The following is a 15,676-nucleotide window of genomic DNA, read 5'->3' on the forward strand; positions in this document are numbered from 1 at the left end:
AAACAACTTTTTCCTTCACGAAATTATGAGTTGAGCCACTGTCAATTAGGACATGAATGGGTGTGTTGGAACTGATCCCTGTCAATCAAATTGTACTAGGGTTTCGTTGACCAACCATGGCATGAAAACTGATTTCTGCTGGTTGCTCTGGAGTTTGATCTATGAGCGGTGGTGGTTCAGGATCAAGAGGGTAATCATCCATCGGAACATCTGGTTCATCTTCCATAGCTGCTAAATGATATAGCCGTCGCTGGCAATCATGGCCCGGAGAATATTTTTCGTCACAAAAATAGCAAATGCCCTTTTCTCTTTTAATTTTCATTTCCTCTTTGGTGAGTGACCGAGTGCGAACTGGTAATTGCTTTGAAGGAGGCGCAGGGAGAGCTTTTAGTGGCGGAGTTGATGGTGTCGGAAGTAATCCTGGGCTATATGTGGGTTTAGACCAAGCAGACTTCCATGATTTGCATAAGTCATCATACTTTTGTTCATAAATCTTGGCTAGAGAAAACGTTTGCAGAAGGGAAGTTGGTTGTAAAACGCGTAATTCTCTTTGCAGGTCTGGTTTTAAGTCCAGAGATGAAAAACTTACAAGGAATGCTACAGAAAGACCACTAACCTTGTTTGATAACTCTTCAAATTGAGTTTGATAGTCTTCCACAGACGAGGTTTGATGGAGCTTGGATAACTCACCTTTGTTATCTTGATAGAGAGATGGACTGAATCGTAAGTGGGTCGCATCGAGAAATCCTCGCCAGGAATGAATAAGGTTATTGGATTTCGCCCATTGATACCAGGCGAGCGCAGGCCCCTCCAAGTGAAATGAGGTAATCTGGAGTCGCATATCCCCTGGAGTGCTATAATAATCTAAGAATTGTTCGATTTTAAAGGCCCATCCTGTCGGATTTGTGCCATCAAACTTTGGGGCATCCATACGATGAATTTGCTAAAATGTGGATTAAGAGGGACAAGTGCCTCTTTAGAGCTCCCTGATGAATGATCATCAGGATTGGAGCGTTGCATAGAGGTTGATGGAGGACGGGTTTGGAGTTGTTTGATCATCGTGACCAACTCCTCATGCTGCTGTGATTGAAGAAGGCGCAACTCGTTGAGTTGTTGTTGGTGGAGCTTAAACTGTTCATCGATCTTGGATTGGGAACGAGTATTGTCCGCCATTGGTATGCAAGTAGAACAACGATAAGGCTTGTCTCCAAAGGAGAACCGCCTAACGAGACAAAGTATATCTCCTAGTGGGGGCTCTAGATGACTCTTTCATTGCCCTTGCAATGATAAAAGGCTCTAATTTCTATAGGTGTCTAAAAGACTGGGCTAGCCTACTAAATAAAAGAGGAGAGTGCTACTACGACTGAGCAAGTCCCCTAAAGATGGGCTTGGGCTAACTCCTTCATCGCCCTTGTCTTGCAATGACAAGGGGAGGAATATCTGAAAGACTTAAAAAGTCTCCTAAAATGAAGAAAAAGAAAGAGATACTACACAGGATTTAAGCAAGTCCTCCTAAAAGATGGGCTTGGGCTAACGCCTTCATCGCCCATGCAATGAATGAGAACCAAAGGTTTAAGGTTATCTAAAGGACTAAAAAAAACTCTAAGGACCACATTTTCTATCTAAAGAAAAGGGGAGAAAAGGAAAGAGGGTACTACTCTGACCGGGTAGGTCTCTCTAATAATGGGCTAGAGCTAACGCCTTCATCGCCTGATAAATGATGTGAAGGTTTCTTGGGGACCCTGCTTCAACTGCTTCAAGTCCCTTTTCGTCACTTATATCCCTTCCTCCATAGAGAATTGTTCGACAAATCGGTTCGATATATCATCCAAAGTTCTAGTTTCCTCGGGCTTTAACCTCAAGAACCACTTCTTAGCTATTCCTATGAGAGACATGAGAAATAGCTGGGCCATTTGCTCACGGCTCAACCCGTGTTGTTGGGATCAAGTGATAAACCACCTGACATGATTTCTCAGGCACCCAGTCCCATTGTACCTGTCATAGTCTGGTGCCTTAAACTTGGGTGGTAGTGTGACACTAGGGGTCACAAAGAACTCAGAGATATCAACCCTTTTGGGCCCCTATAATTTCATGTTTTCAATTTCGCGGGCTATCTTCTCACACATATCGAATAACTCTTTCTCTTTACTTGGTCTTGGAGCACAATACTCATCAGCATATTGGTCCTCATCTAGATAAATTTCTACAAGAGGAATATGAGGTCTATTCAGATCAGGGGATGTAACTCGAGGAGGTTGCTGGGGTATTGGTCCTCTGGATGTCGAGGCTTTGTCAGGATTCTTGGATTTTATCTGGGCCATTTCATCTTTCAATCCCGAAATATCTTGAGACATGTTTCTCAACATTTCTTGTATGACCATCATGGGATCGACTGAATCAACCATTAGGTCAGACTCGGATGAGTTGGGTAACTCAAGTGTAGGGGATAAAGATGCACTTGAGGTAACATGAGAGTCAAAATGACGGACAAGTCTAGATACCGAAGAGGGTCTAGACCAAGTAGGTTTGAATTGGTTATCTTTTACTGGAGCGATGGTTGCTATCTTTCAGAATCCTAAAATGGAAGTAAACACATTAGATTAGATGAATGATAAGTGAGATAAAATATTCTGATCAAAATAGAGATAAAGGAAACGCAAACACATTTCATTGATAATATTTGATCTGATTACAAAGATAAAAACTGATAAAATGAAAAGATATTTTGTCAAAACAATGAAACTCTGAATATCAAGATGTTTATGACATATGATAGATGAGACTCTCAATCCTCTATTTCTTCTAGTCTCGCCTTCTTCTGTTTACGACCTTCAATATCCTCTAGCAGCCATTGATAATAACCTGGGGATACTCCTGCACGTACTCCTCCCCCAGGCACTGCTCCTCCAATGCTTCCTCTAGGAGTCTTGTCTCGCAAAGAAACCAAGGTTACTTCAGATTTATGGTCCCAGTCTTCACAGATACTTTTGGCAATAGGACGATTGGATTTTTCTAGAGGACGGACTGGTGTAGAGAGATAAAATTCAGTTTGAAGGCCCCCATTTGGACATTCGGTCTGGAGTCCTTCATACTGAAGAAAAATTCGATCCGGGATATAGAAGGAAGTCTTGTCCAGACCGAGGAATTGAATACACCTACTATCTCAGGTTTGAATTAGACCCCAATGACCGAGGAAGAACCTCCAAGTGATTTGGTCAGCCTGAAGGGAGCTTAACCAATTAACCCATCTGCTTTGGTGAAATTGAAAGTTTTATGCTCCCATGACTTACGCTTGGATAAAACAGGATCTTTACGAGTTGGAGGTATAAAGATTCAGAGTTTTGAACAAAGCCAAACATCTTTATGAGTTGAAAGAAGTACAGACCTTATTGGCAATGTCATCCAATCCATTAAGGGTTTCCGCGAGGATAGTTGGTACTGGATTACTTCCCCTGGAAATTTGGTCAACAAAATCTAAGAGCGAAGGGGAAGTATTGTCAGTTTGGTGAGAAAGGAGCCACCTAGCACAAACACAAAGGACTAAGGCATGAATCCGACTGGTTTGGTGTTCGCGAGTGTATTTCCCCAAATTTGAAAAAACTGTGACCAATTGAGGAACTGATAAACCCTTTTCATTTAAGAAGAACTCAACAGGCCTAGGTGAAGTGGGAAACAATTCTTAAAACTAGTGTGGTAACCCAACTTAGATTCGAGCTTGACAAGAGGACCTTAACAGTCATAGGACAATAAATGACACCAATCCTCAAAGATCGGACACATTTCTTGCTTGCCAAAGCAGAAGACGTGAAGATCGGGTTGCCAAAATTCAACAGCTACTTTGAGGAAATTCCAGTTTATTTTGATGTAGGGTAGACTTTGAAATGCATCAAGGTTATGACCGTCACGGTTTTCTACAAGGCGGTACCCTCTTTCATCATCCTTCTATTTTTTCAAATTCGCATTAGACATGATGGATCACCTGATAATCAAGGAAGGTAAATATGATGAGAATAATGTCAACCCTAAATATGAAGATACAGAAGAATGATATTTGTAATAAATCATGTACTCAAAGGATACAAGTAAGATCGGATTTTTCATCTTTCATTTCGAGATGATCCGAGGATAAAAAGGTAGATGATAAGCGAACATGGATCAAATTGATAATCAATGGCTCAGATGATAGACCAAGGTCATAAAAATAACAAAGTAAGGTCATGGACCAGATCTAAAATCAGAATGATGGACAAATATTTCTGATAAACTTAGACAAGGAATCCCTACTAAAAAGTAGGTTCTAATCTAATAATCAAGGAATATGGATGTAGAATTTATCATCAATGGATTCAAGAGATAGACCATGGTCATAAGAGTAGAAAGTAGAAACTACTGACCAGGTCTAAATCTGAAGGATGGACTGATATCACAGATAAGGTTAGACCAGGAGACCTCACCAAATGAGGAGGTCCTAGTCTAATCAAATATATGGATCAAATTTACCATCACGGATTAAAAGATAAACCATGGCCATGAGGGTGGCAGGTAGAAACCACTGACCAGGTCTAGACCAAAAAGATGACATGATATAATTGATTTGGATTAGATAAGGGGACCTCACTAAATAAGTAGGCCCTAATCTAATAATCAATAAATATATATATATATAACCTGACCAGGGGCACCATCCCTAGTCTAATCTAACGGAGTCAGGGAAGTCTTGACTCATGACAGACTAATGAGTGTACTAAGACCGTGTTGTAGCCACACGAGGTAAGCTACCCTAGTCTATAAATGAGACAAGGTTCCTAAATCTAGGTTTCACATGTGTAAGTATCACATGTTCGTCCTTATATGCAAACAAAGTAACAATGCAATATATAAAGGGGGTAAGGCACCCGGACAGTATGCCATGACTGTCGCCCAGCATACGAACTATGTCCGTTTTACACACGAAGTGTCCAACTGTTGAGTATACTACTAGTGCGGTAGTGCTAGAAGGCGGGAATAGCCCTCACGGCTCCTACTCATAGTATCCTGAATAAGTCATCTGATATCACATCCACAACAAACCACAGCAGAAATAACCATAAAACAGGAATATATATCCAGGGATGCAAGTGGTGTGTGAGCCCTTGTTTTATTTACGCACTTATTTTGGGCCCCTGGTTTTCTAACGATAAGTTCCCATTTAACTTGATTTTGGCCCAAATTTCTTCAAAATTAATAATAATGGCATTTTTAACAGAGTTAGGTAATGTTTCAAGAACTCCCTAGCAGAGTCGCTAGTCGGTGGACCCTGATCCGAGAGCCTACCAGGACGTTTGGTTTTTCATTTCATTGCTCTGTTACTATATATGGAGGTAATTCGATATGAAAATAGGACTTTGGGATGAAGGCTAAGAGAATCAACATGAATTAGTTTGAATAGAGCAGATTGATAAGAGCAAAGGGCTGCATGGAGTAATGTTTGTGTTCTTCACCTTCTAATTTCCATTGGCAACGGGACCAATACTCTGGCAACCTGGGAAAAAAAGAAGAAGAAAAAAGAAAGCAAACCAAACCGAGAAAAGTTGTGCAAAATGAGGGGGAAAGAAGATAAACGTAACTAAACAGAGGAAAGGAGAGGAAGAGGACCTGCAACATTAGGAGAACGACTTCCTGAGTTATATGAAATGACCAAAATTCCAAAATATACAGAATAGAAACCCAAATAAGTGGGCCACAAACATGTATTGAGAAACATTAAAGAGAGAGAGAGAGAGAGAGAGAGAGAGAGAGAGAGAGAGAGAATTACCCTGCAAGGAAGCCTTATTCGAGACAGAGTGGGTTTCAGATCTGGTCCTTGGTGCAGAGATCGGCTCTGGTTTCTCTCCGTTTCCTTTAATATATAAGCGAGGAAGAGAGACACGTATAAGGAAGATAGAATATGGGATCCCTAGAATATATATACGAAGTTGGGATCCCTAGTGTTTGTGTCTATATATATATATATATATATATATATATAGGGGAAAGTGATTGTGAGCGGCCCCTCATATAAGCTTATATGAGGTGACTGCTTAAAAACATGGTGGGCCCACATTTTTGGGGTGATCCGAGCCGGTCATTTGATAGGCCTTGACGTAGATAGAGGGTGCCCAAAAAATCAGCTCCATAGGATCATCCCAACCCTACTAACTGTGGAGGTGAAAGAGGGGGAAATGGGTGGGTATAAATTTGCCCACTTACCCGTCCATTTTCCCCTCTTTCGTCTTCACAGTACGAAGGGTTGGGATGATCCTATGGAGCTGATTTTTTGGGCACCCCTTATCTACGTCAGGGCCTATCAAATGACCGGCTCGGATCACCCCAAAAATGTGGGCCCGCCATGTTTTTAGCGATCACCTCATATAAGCTTATATGAGGGGCCGCTCACAGTCACTTTCCCCATATATATATATATATATATATATATATATATATATATATATATATATATATAATAAGGAGGAAATCTATTGTAATAACGAGGAAAGGTCAAGTTACTGTTCATGCCTACGTGTCAGCCTCCCCTGCGCCCTCGCATATATTTTTTTGGTTTTTGCTTTTTTTTTTCATTTTCCCTTGGCTTACGTGTCAGCCTCCCATTTGCCTTCACATGTAGAGGGTGAGAGAAAATAGAGTCGAAACAAATATTGCACGCGATAGGCCTAAAATCTCGGCGGATATTTTCTCACGAGTCTCTCTCTCTCTCTCTCTCTCTCTCTCTCTCTCTATTTCGGTTGGTATCCCCATCTCAGCGTCCCCACCTTCTATTCTCTCTTTTCGTTTTCCAAAAGCCTATAATTATTTCTCTTCACAACTTTCGACGCTAACGTTCCCACTTTCCCTGAGAATTCTAAGTAAGCTAGAATTAAGGGATTTACTCCTATCTTCTTGCCCATCTTTGGTCTGTTTCTTTAAGTTCGTTCTTTTTAATTCGGTAGATCTGTTTTTGTCTCTGTTTATATACAACATCAAAATAGAATCTTTGTTTTTGATCTTTTGTGACGATCCAGCAGAAGCCTCTCTTATATCCCTCTTGTTAAAGAGTTTTACGTAATCTCTGCTGTCTATGAATCGTCGGTCATCAGCCTGTCCGGATGGCTTGAAACCCTAGCTATTTAAGGTATTTATTTAAGACTCTGATTTTGGTTTTCAATTTCGTTTTCTTCATCAAACAGAGATAGAAATGTTCCTTTTTCTTTCTATTAATATTCCAAGAATTTTTCTAGGAGAAGATAGCATTTCTTTAGCATTTCGGGTTTGAAGAACATCACAGAAAGGGAATTTCTTAATCTTTCTTCCATTTGATATCTATTCCCAATTACTATGTCCATCTTTCTTTCATTTTATGGCCGCCAGAAAACCGGCCGCGCAAGAACGACCAGAACATGGGTGATAAACACACCCATTTCACAGTCCTATGTATTCTCTCTTGATCTCAATCACTTTTTTTATGGTTTCAAAGCTGAACTCTGGCTCTTGCTCTCAATCCCTTTTTTTATGATTTTTTCCCCTGATTTTGATTTGTCGGCTGATTCGCTCTTTATCCCTTTTTTATGATTTTTTCCTCTGATTTTGATTTGTCGGCTGATTCACTATGCAGAGTTACAATTTGAGTTGAAGATGGTTTCTTAATGGCAAGCAAAAAGACCCAAGAGACTGATACTTTTATTTATCCAATGATTATTTGTGATAAGTGTTTGGTGTTTAGTCTGGGTTGCTCTCTCTATTGGGCTTCCTATTTATATTTCTCCTTCTTTTTATGGTTAATGTATATTTTTCCTTCTTTTAATGCCCATTGCTTTGCTTTCTAGACCAGCGCCCGCAAATTTGTCCAATATTTAATTGGATCGGTTTCTTCTAGCCTATAACTTACCAAATTATCATCGTTTGTTGAATGTAAATTTGTTGAAGGCAATTTTTCAAATAGATTTCCAAAACTTGAACTCTCCCGTTTTTCTTTGGGGTTTTGCTGGCTTTCCAATTCTTTACTCAGAGAGAGTAAAGAGAGAAATTGAGATTTTAAGACATTTTTTTGCAGGAATGAGCGCAAAAAGAGTGTAAAGAAACAGAGCCCTACTCTCTATCTCTCTCTCTCTCTCTCTCTCTCTCTCTCTCTCTCTGCCTATTTCCATCCGTAAACCATTGAGTCTTGAAGATTCGTTTCTGCCCTCCTCTAATACGTGGATCGTGTGTGAACGGATGGCTGTTTTTATGATAAAACATTGTATTGCTAGGCTATGGCTATTTTTAATACACTTCTCAGTTGCCTGTTTTTTGTTCTTCTTACTTGTGGGATTAATGTGGGTAAGGATTGAGAAACTTGGATTGTTCTGTTCTTTTTAGTTTTGAGTGGTAAATAGCATTTTTTGTTTGCTCTGTTTATATTTTTGGGTTTACTTTTCATTCCATTGTAAATATGGTTTCAATGTTCCACACCATACAGTGCCTATTCACTAGATTTATGCACATATGAAATGTACAGGGATGAGATCTTGGGGGTGCAGTTTGAAAGATGTGGCCAAAGTGCTTGCTGAACATTGATTGAAAACGAGGAGACAATTGAATTTGGGTAAGTCATAGATTAGGTGGATTTCAATGCCATTTTTTGTTTTGTTTTGGTCATGGGTTTTGTTTTCACTTTTTTAAGCTATCAGTAGCCTGAAAATTCTATTTGTGGCTATGGTATTCAAGGTGAAGTAAATCTCTCTCTCTCTCTCTCTCTCTCTCTCTCTCTCTCTCTCTCTCTCTCTCTCTCCTTCCTGTGATTCTTGCTGAGCATGCATTTTAGTAAAAGTAAACTTCAAACTATCGTAGAAAAAAAAGGATGCAACCATTATGTTTAATGTTTTAAGCTTATGTAAGATAGCTTTGGTTGTTTAATAGGGGACCTGGAATCATCTGATGGGATAGGATGAGATGGGATTAGGGGCATCAACCACAGTTTTTGTTGAAGTTAGGTGATGTTTCATGAATTTTGGTGTTCTTTTAGACCAGAAATCATTTGGTCCTTTGGTTCTTTTTTTTTTAACACTTGAGGGAGAAAGTGATAGACGAGGAGAGTGAAGCTGAGTTTCTGGCAGCGGTTGAACTTAATAAGAAACCTCTGGGGCGGCGGTGTTAAGACTTAATACAATGGTGCTAACCAACTTCTCTGGCAAGAATTGATGTCCGGGTCTTAGGAACCACATCATTGGAACCAACTTACCGTTGGGGACATGCATTTTGCGTTTAAGGTGCAACCCAAGTTTCAGAAGTATTCCACGTCATCGCCGACACATTTGATCTTAATCAGATTTTAGGCATCCTTAATTCCCTGTTTATATTGCAAGAATTTATTTGAAAAGAAAGACTTTTCCCAAATGTCCTGCTTATAAAACTCATAATACATAACTCATATATTTTGTTCTTCATTCATTCAACTTTCATTATTTTCGATCTAAAATAACTTTTCCCTCCCGTGCGCACGGGTTGTCCTACTAGTATATATATATATATATATATATATATATATATATATATATATATATATATATATATATATGAGAAAAGAGAAGGTACTCCTTGGAGTAGATAACTTATCTACTCCCTACCTTAAAATAACAGTTGGGGCCACATTGTTTGGGTGATCCAAAGCATCCATTTGATGCGCCCTCACATAGATAGGGTGTGCCCAAAAAATCAGCTCGATAGGATCATCCTAACCCTACGAACTGTGGAGGCAAAAAATGGACAGATTTGTGCAAGCTTATACACGTCCATTTTTGCCTCCACAGTTCATATGGTTAGGATGATCCTATCGAGCTGATTTTTTGGGCACACCCTATCTATGCGAGGGCGCATCAAATGAATGCTTTGGATCACCCAAACAATGTGGCCCCAACTGCTATTTTTAGGTAGGGAGTAGATAAGTTATCTACTCCAGGGAGTACCTTCTCTTTCCTATATATATATATATATATATATATATATAAGCTTAAGCTCACCAAACTTATGGTGAGCTAGCTTGCCCAATCGCATGGGTCCCACATTTTGGGGAGTGATCCAAACCATTCATTTCCAAGGCCTTATCATAAATAGGGGGTGTACCAAAAATCAGCTCCATAGGATCATCCTAACCCCTCCATTTGTGGAGGGCAAAAATGGGGCAGATTTGTGTCTGTCCATTTTTGTCCTCCACAAATGGAGGGGTTAGGATGATCCTATGGAGCTGATTTTTGGTACACCCCCCATCTATGTAAGGGACTTTCAAATGAATGGTTTGGATCATCCGGACAAAGTGGGCCCCCATGTGATTGGGCAAGCTAGCTCACCATAAGTTTGGTGAGCTTAAGCTCACCAACAGTTTCCTCTATATATATATATATATATATATATGAGGAATAAGATTGTACGCTCGACCGTACCTAAAGTTAGGTACGGTAGAGTGCCAAATCACATGGGTCCCACATTTTTGGTGAGCATCTAAACCATTCTTTTGCAAGGCCCCATCATAGATAGGGTGCATACCAAAAATCAGCTCCATAGGGTCATCCTAACCCATCCATTTGTGGAGGCCAAATGGACAGACAGTGTTTGTCCACAAATCTGCCCATTTTGGCCTCCAGTTTTGGAGGGGTTAGGATGATTCAATGGTGCTGATTTTTGGTATGCACCCTATCTATGATGGGGCCTTGCAAATGAATGGTTTAGATGCCTACCAAAAATGGGGGACCCATGTGATTTGGCACTCTACCGTACCTAACTTTAGGTACGGTCGAGCGTACAATCCTTTTCCTTATATATATATGGGAAACGTTTTCTGCGTGATACCTCAGATAAGTTATCTGAGCAAGAGCTCAAAAAATCATGTGGGCCCACATTGTTTGGATGATCCAAAGCATTCATTTGATAGGCCCTTACATAGATAGGGTGTGCCCAAAAAATCAGCTCCATAGGACCATCCTAACCCTTAGATTTTTGGAAGTTAAAAATGGACAGATTTGTGGAGGTTTATACCCATCCACTTTAACCTCCACAAATCGAAGGGTTAGGATAATCCTGTGGAGCAGATTTTTTTGTGCACACTCTATCTGTCTTTGGACTATCCAAATGAATGCTTTGGATCATCCAAACAATGTGGGCTCATATGTTTTTTTGAGCTCTTGCTCAGATAACTTATTTAAGGTATCGCACAGAAAACGTTATATATCTATTATATTAAAGATGATTGACTTTCAACCATTTTTGCTGATGTGGACATCCTCTCTTTTGCCAACTGAGCCTCTAATCTCCTTAACAACGGATAATAATGGATGTCACAATGTACCGTTTCACAGTTTGTTTTCCAAAAGCACCCATCCTCCCGAAGAGATGCCAAATCAGCCCTTCTTTAACGCTAAAAATACACCCTTAAAAATTAGGTTCTACGTTTCACTTGATCCTTGAAAGCTGTCCTTAACTGGACACCATTCCAATCACGTCTTATCTGTATTTTTCCCATACGCCCCTTCTCCGTATGTGTTAATTTTTTTAAAGATTGCGTTCGCAGTTCGCACCGCTAAAAATTAGGTCCTTTATAGATCCCTACAAATCAACCAAAAACACACCCTTTGTTAGGCCCTTCTAAATCGTTTGAATCCCTAAAAATCAGCCAAAAACACACCCCTCTATATATATATATATATATATATATATATATATATATATATATATATATATATATATATATGAGAAAACGGTTCCTACACATATGTGTAGATAAGTTATCTACACACTAGCTTAAAATACAGTGGGGGCCACATTATTTGGGTGATCCAAACAATTCATTTTTAAGGCCCTCACATAGATAGGGTGTCCATAAAAAATCAGATCCCTAGGATCATCCTAACCATTCGAACTGTGGAGGCAAAAAATGGACTAATTTGTGAAGGTTTAAAGACATCCATTTTACCTCCACAAATCGTAGGGTTGGGATGATCCTATGGATCTGATTTTTTGTAGACACCCTATCTATGTGAGGGCCTTTAAAATGGATGGCTTGGATCACCCAAACAATGTGGGCCCCCACTGTATTTTAAGCTAATGTGTAGAGAACTCTCCACACATATGTGTAGGAACCGTTCTCTCTCTCTCTCTCTCTCTCTCTATATATATATATATATATATATATATATATATATATATATATATATATCTCAAAAAAAACCCCTCGAAATATCCATACTCCTTCATCACTCTCTCCCTCTCTTTGCATTTCTATCTCTATCTCTCAAACATTATATATTTTCAGAAATGCCTCCTCTCCTCTACCAAATTAAATACATTTCAGCATTGCATCTTTCTATTTCAACTTCAATATTCTAATCTAGAGTCCTCCACACCATGTTCCTTGCCTCTACCCTTCGTCAATCCCATATCTGCTCATTCTCATTTCTTTCGCTTCGGATCCACCATTGTTATTAGACACAGGTATTCTTTTATTGTGCTATGTTTATTTTGTATTTTATCCATCTGTGTTTTAGATGGACTTTTTCTGCATTCAGTTCCTTCTTGCACAATCAACATCATTTACACCATTTTGTCATAATTATCTACATTTAGATTCGGCCAATAAAAATAGGACGATTATAAATTCGCCCCTTCTCGATACCATATTGATTTTTAGTCACGTCCCTATTTTCTAAATCGATCCCAAAAAATCACTTCACCCCTAAATTGATACCATCCACTCCCCTCTCTCTCTCTCTCTTCCCGAAAAAAACTCCCTAAAATCAGTCCCAAAAAATCTGTTGAAACATCCACACCCCTTCAATTAAGGCAACTCTGTGAAAATGATATATATATATACACATTATCTTTCCTTTTTTCCTTCAATTTGTTGTTTTATTTATATATCACCCTTTTTATTCAATTTAAAAAACCGAGCATCGCATGGATGGTACCACTAGTCCTACACACTCACACACACGCCCACACATATAGGGGAAACGTTTTCTGTGCGATACCTCAGATAAGTTATCTAAGCAAGAGCTCAAAAAATCATGTGGGCCCACATTGTTTGGATGATCCAAAGCATTCATTTGATAGGCCCTTACATAGATAGGGTGTGCCCAAAAAATCAGCTCCATAGGACCATCCTAACCCTTCGATTTTTGGAGGTTAAAAATGGATAGATTTGTGGAGGTTTATACCCATCCACTTTAACCTCCACAAATTGAAGGGTTAGGATAATCCTGTGGAGCAGATTTTTTGTGCAACACTCTATCTATCTTTGGACGATCCAAATGAATGCTTTGGATCATCCAAACAATGTGGGCCCATATGTTTTTTTGAGCTCTCGCTCAGATAACTTATCTGAGGTATCGCGCAGAAAATGTTTCCCCATACTGTTCACCGCTTACGTGGCAGCCCTCTCCTTCCTCCCTCAAATCTACGTGTCAACTTATTTTCCTACGTGGCACGCATTTTCACCGGATATTATAAAACAACTTTTCGAAAGATCACGATTCATCCCTAATTTATTTCCATAAATTAAGCATCCATTTACGTTTTCTCTTCCCCCTCTTTCCATTTGCAAAATCCCTTAAATTAAGTAGATTTCCTTCAATCCCTTAAATTAAGCAATCTATATCTACATAGATTTCCTTCAGGCCAACGTTCCCAATTCCCTAGCAGATTTTAATACTGCTATAATTAGGTGAATTTTTCCGTTTTTTCAATAATGGTTTTAAATAGAATTTAATTGAGAAACTTATCCCTAATAAAATTTGTTAATTACCCCTTGAATCCAAACCAAATTAGAAGCGTTGGAAGGATTCCCATTAATTGCATAATGTCCTTCATCATACACCGTTTCCTATTCCCTCCCATCTCCCACTTAATCTTCCTCAACGACAACCCAATCCCTTCATCTTCCTCTTTACGAACTTTATAATTATTTTACCCGCCTTATCTTTCTCCTCATAACAACACCCTTCTCCCTCATGCTCTTACCATCATCCAAAAAATGGACAGATACTGTTTGTCCATTTTGCCCCACAAATGGACACCCTAAGGTGATTCAATGGAGCTGATTTTTGGTGGCCACACTACCCATGAAAGGGCCCATCAAATGAATGCTTCGGATCCCACTCAAAATGTTGCCCCACCCTTTTTCTGCGCTCGAGCACAGTAAATGCATGCTCATATATATATATATATATATATATATATATAATAATAATAATAAAGAGGAAGGGGGGTTTACTACTCACTGCTGATGTGGCAGCCCTCCCCTTCCTCCCTCGAATCTACTTGGCACCCTATTTCCAACGTGGCATCAGAATTTCCTACGTTGCATGTTAGAAATTGAAAGGAAATTTTGGCAATTTATTCCAAACGCGCTGTGGACCCCGATCCGGGAGAGAGGCAGCGGTGAGGGACGAGCCCCACACGCTAACTATCTCAAATGGATCATCCACGTGAATGGAGAGCTCTACCAAGGAACTCTCGAAAGAATGTGCCTCTCACAGCATGAGTGGCGATTCAAAGGTGAGATACCTCTCGATTCGGGGACTAGCCCAGATTCGAGGCGTACCTTAAACAAAGAAGAGTCGCCATCCAAGGAAGTGGGCCAAGGATCCCATACTATGCTCTGTTGCCACGGATAACCAGAAATATAAAAGAGGGTTCGTGCCTGGTTACGAATTCGGAAGGTCTAAAGAGCACCTCATCCGCCCAAGTGCAAACACCTGGTCTCTTATGCCATTTATTTAATAATTTTGAAGAGTTTTGGACGAGAATCATATGAAATGGGAACACAAATCTCCGAGAAGACGTCTATCTAATCATGCATGTCTCGGAGGAATAATAAACACACATAAAAGAAATAAAAGTGTCACCTAAGAATAACTAGGTTATGAATGTCAAACCTAAATTGGTGTCTAAATTCTGATGAACAAACACAAGCATGACACACCAAAAAAGTATAAGGTCTGCGCAATAAAGTAAGAAAACACTGCAAAACATAGAAAACGACTCGATACCATACAACCCTAAAACTCTAATCTATACCTAGGCCCGAGTCTTTAGATGATCTGATGTTCATCCAAAGAAGCCTACGTATCCCCACCTCCACGAGAATCAAGGCAACGTAGTTCTTCGCACCTATTCTAAGCTATGATGCCTAAGACATCTAGACCTCTATCCTAGACTCGATCTAAAAGACCGGACTAGTTCTTAAAGCTTCTTGTGTGATTATTTAAATTCCAATGGATTGTAGATTTTAGGACACCCTATATGCCCTAACTAAATGCAGGTTAGCTCTAAGCTAATGCAGGTGGTTCCTATAATCTATGTGTAACTAAGCTGTACGCCCTAAGGGAAACAATGGGATCACTAGCGTATCCAAGACTTAATCATCATTCGGCGATATGAATCGCCAACTGACTGGATGGAGGCGCTCCTATAACTCTAGGACAAACTCCTAACTCTAACACAAACACAAACAAACCACACAACACATCAAAGACAAACTCAAAAACTCTAAAACTCTTTAACTAGGACAAACTCCTAACTCTAGAGGAAGATCTTATTGAAAACAAGGTTTTGAAGATTTTTGGTATTTTTTCTTAAAATGGGTAAATGATTTATTTACAAAGGTTTGGCTGGACCTGAGATAAGAATCTCAAGC

The 15,676-nt window shown here is 39.5% G+C and overlaps 1 protein-coding gene across 1 annotated transcript in view; it reads right to left on the bottom strand.

Moving 5' to 3' along the window:
* Positions 1-2,785: 2,785 nt before the first annotated feature.
* Positions 2,786-15,676, bottom strand: part of LOC143850552 (uncharacterized) — a 28,373-nt gene continuing 15,482 nt past the window's right edge. Inside the window, exon 4 of the mRNA XM_077359792.1 lies at positions 2,786-3,091. Coding sequence (XP_077215907.1) covers positions 2,786-3,091 — 306 coding nt within the window. The remainder of the gene's footprint in view (positions 3,092-15,676) is intronic.

This window comes from Tasmannia lanceolata, unplaced genomic scaffold (assembly GCF_043159265.1).
Source record: "Tasmannia lanceolata isolate RefF3 unplaced genomic scaffold, GAP_Taslan_0.1 ptg000018l, whole genome shotgun sequence".
NCBI lineage: Eukaryota > Viridiplantae > Streptophyta > Magnoliopsida > Canellales > Winteraceae > Tasmannia > Tasmannia lanceolata.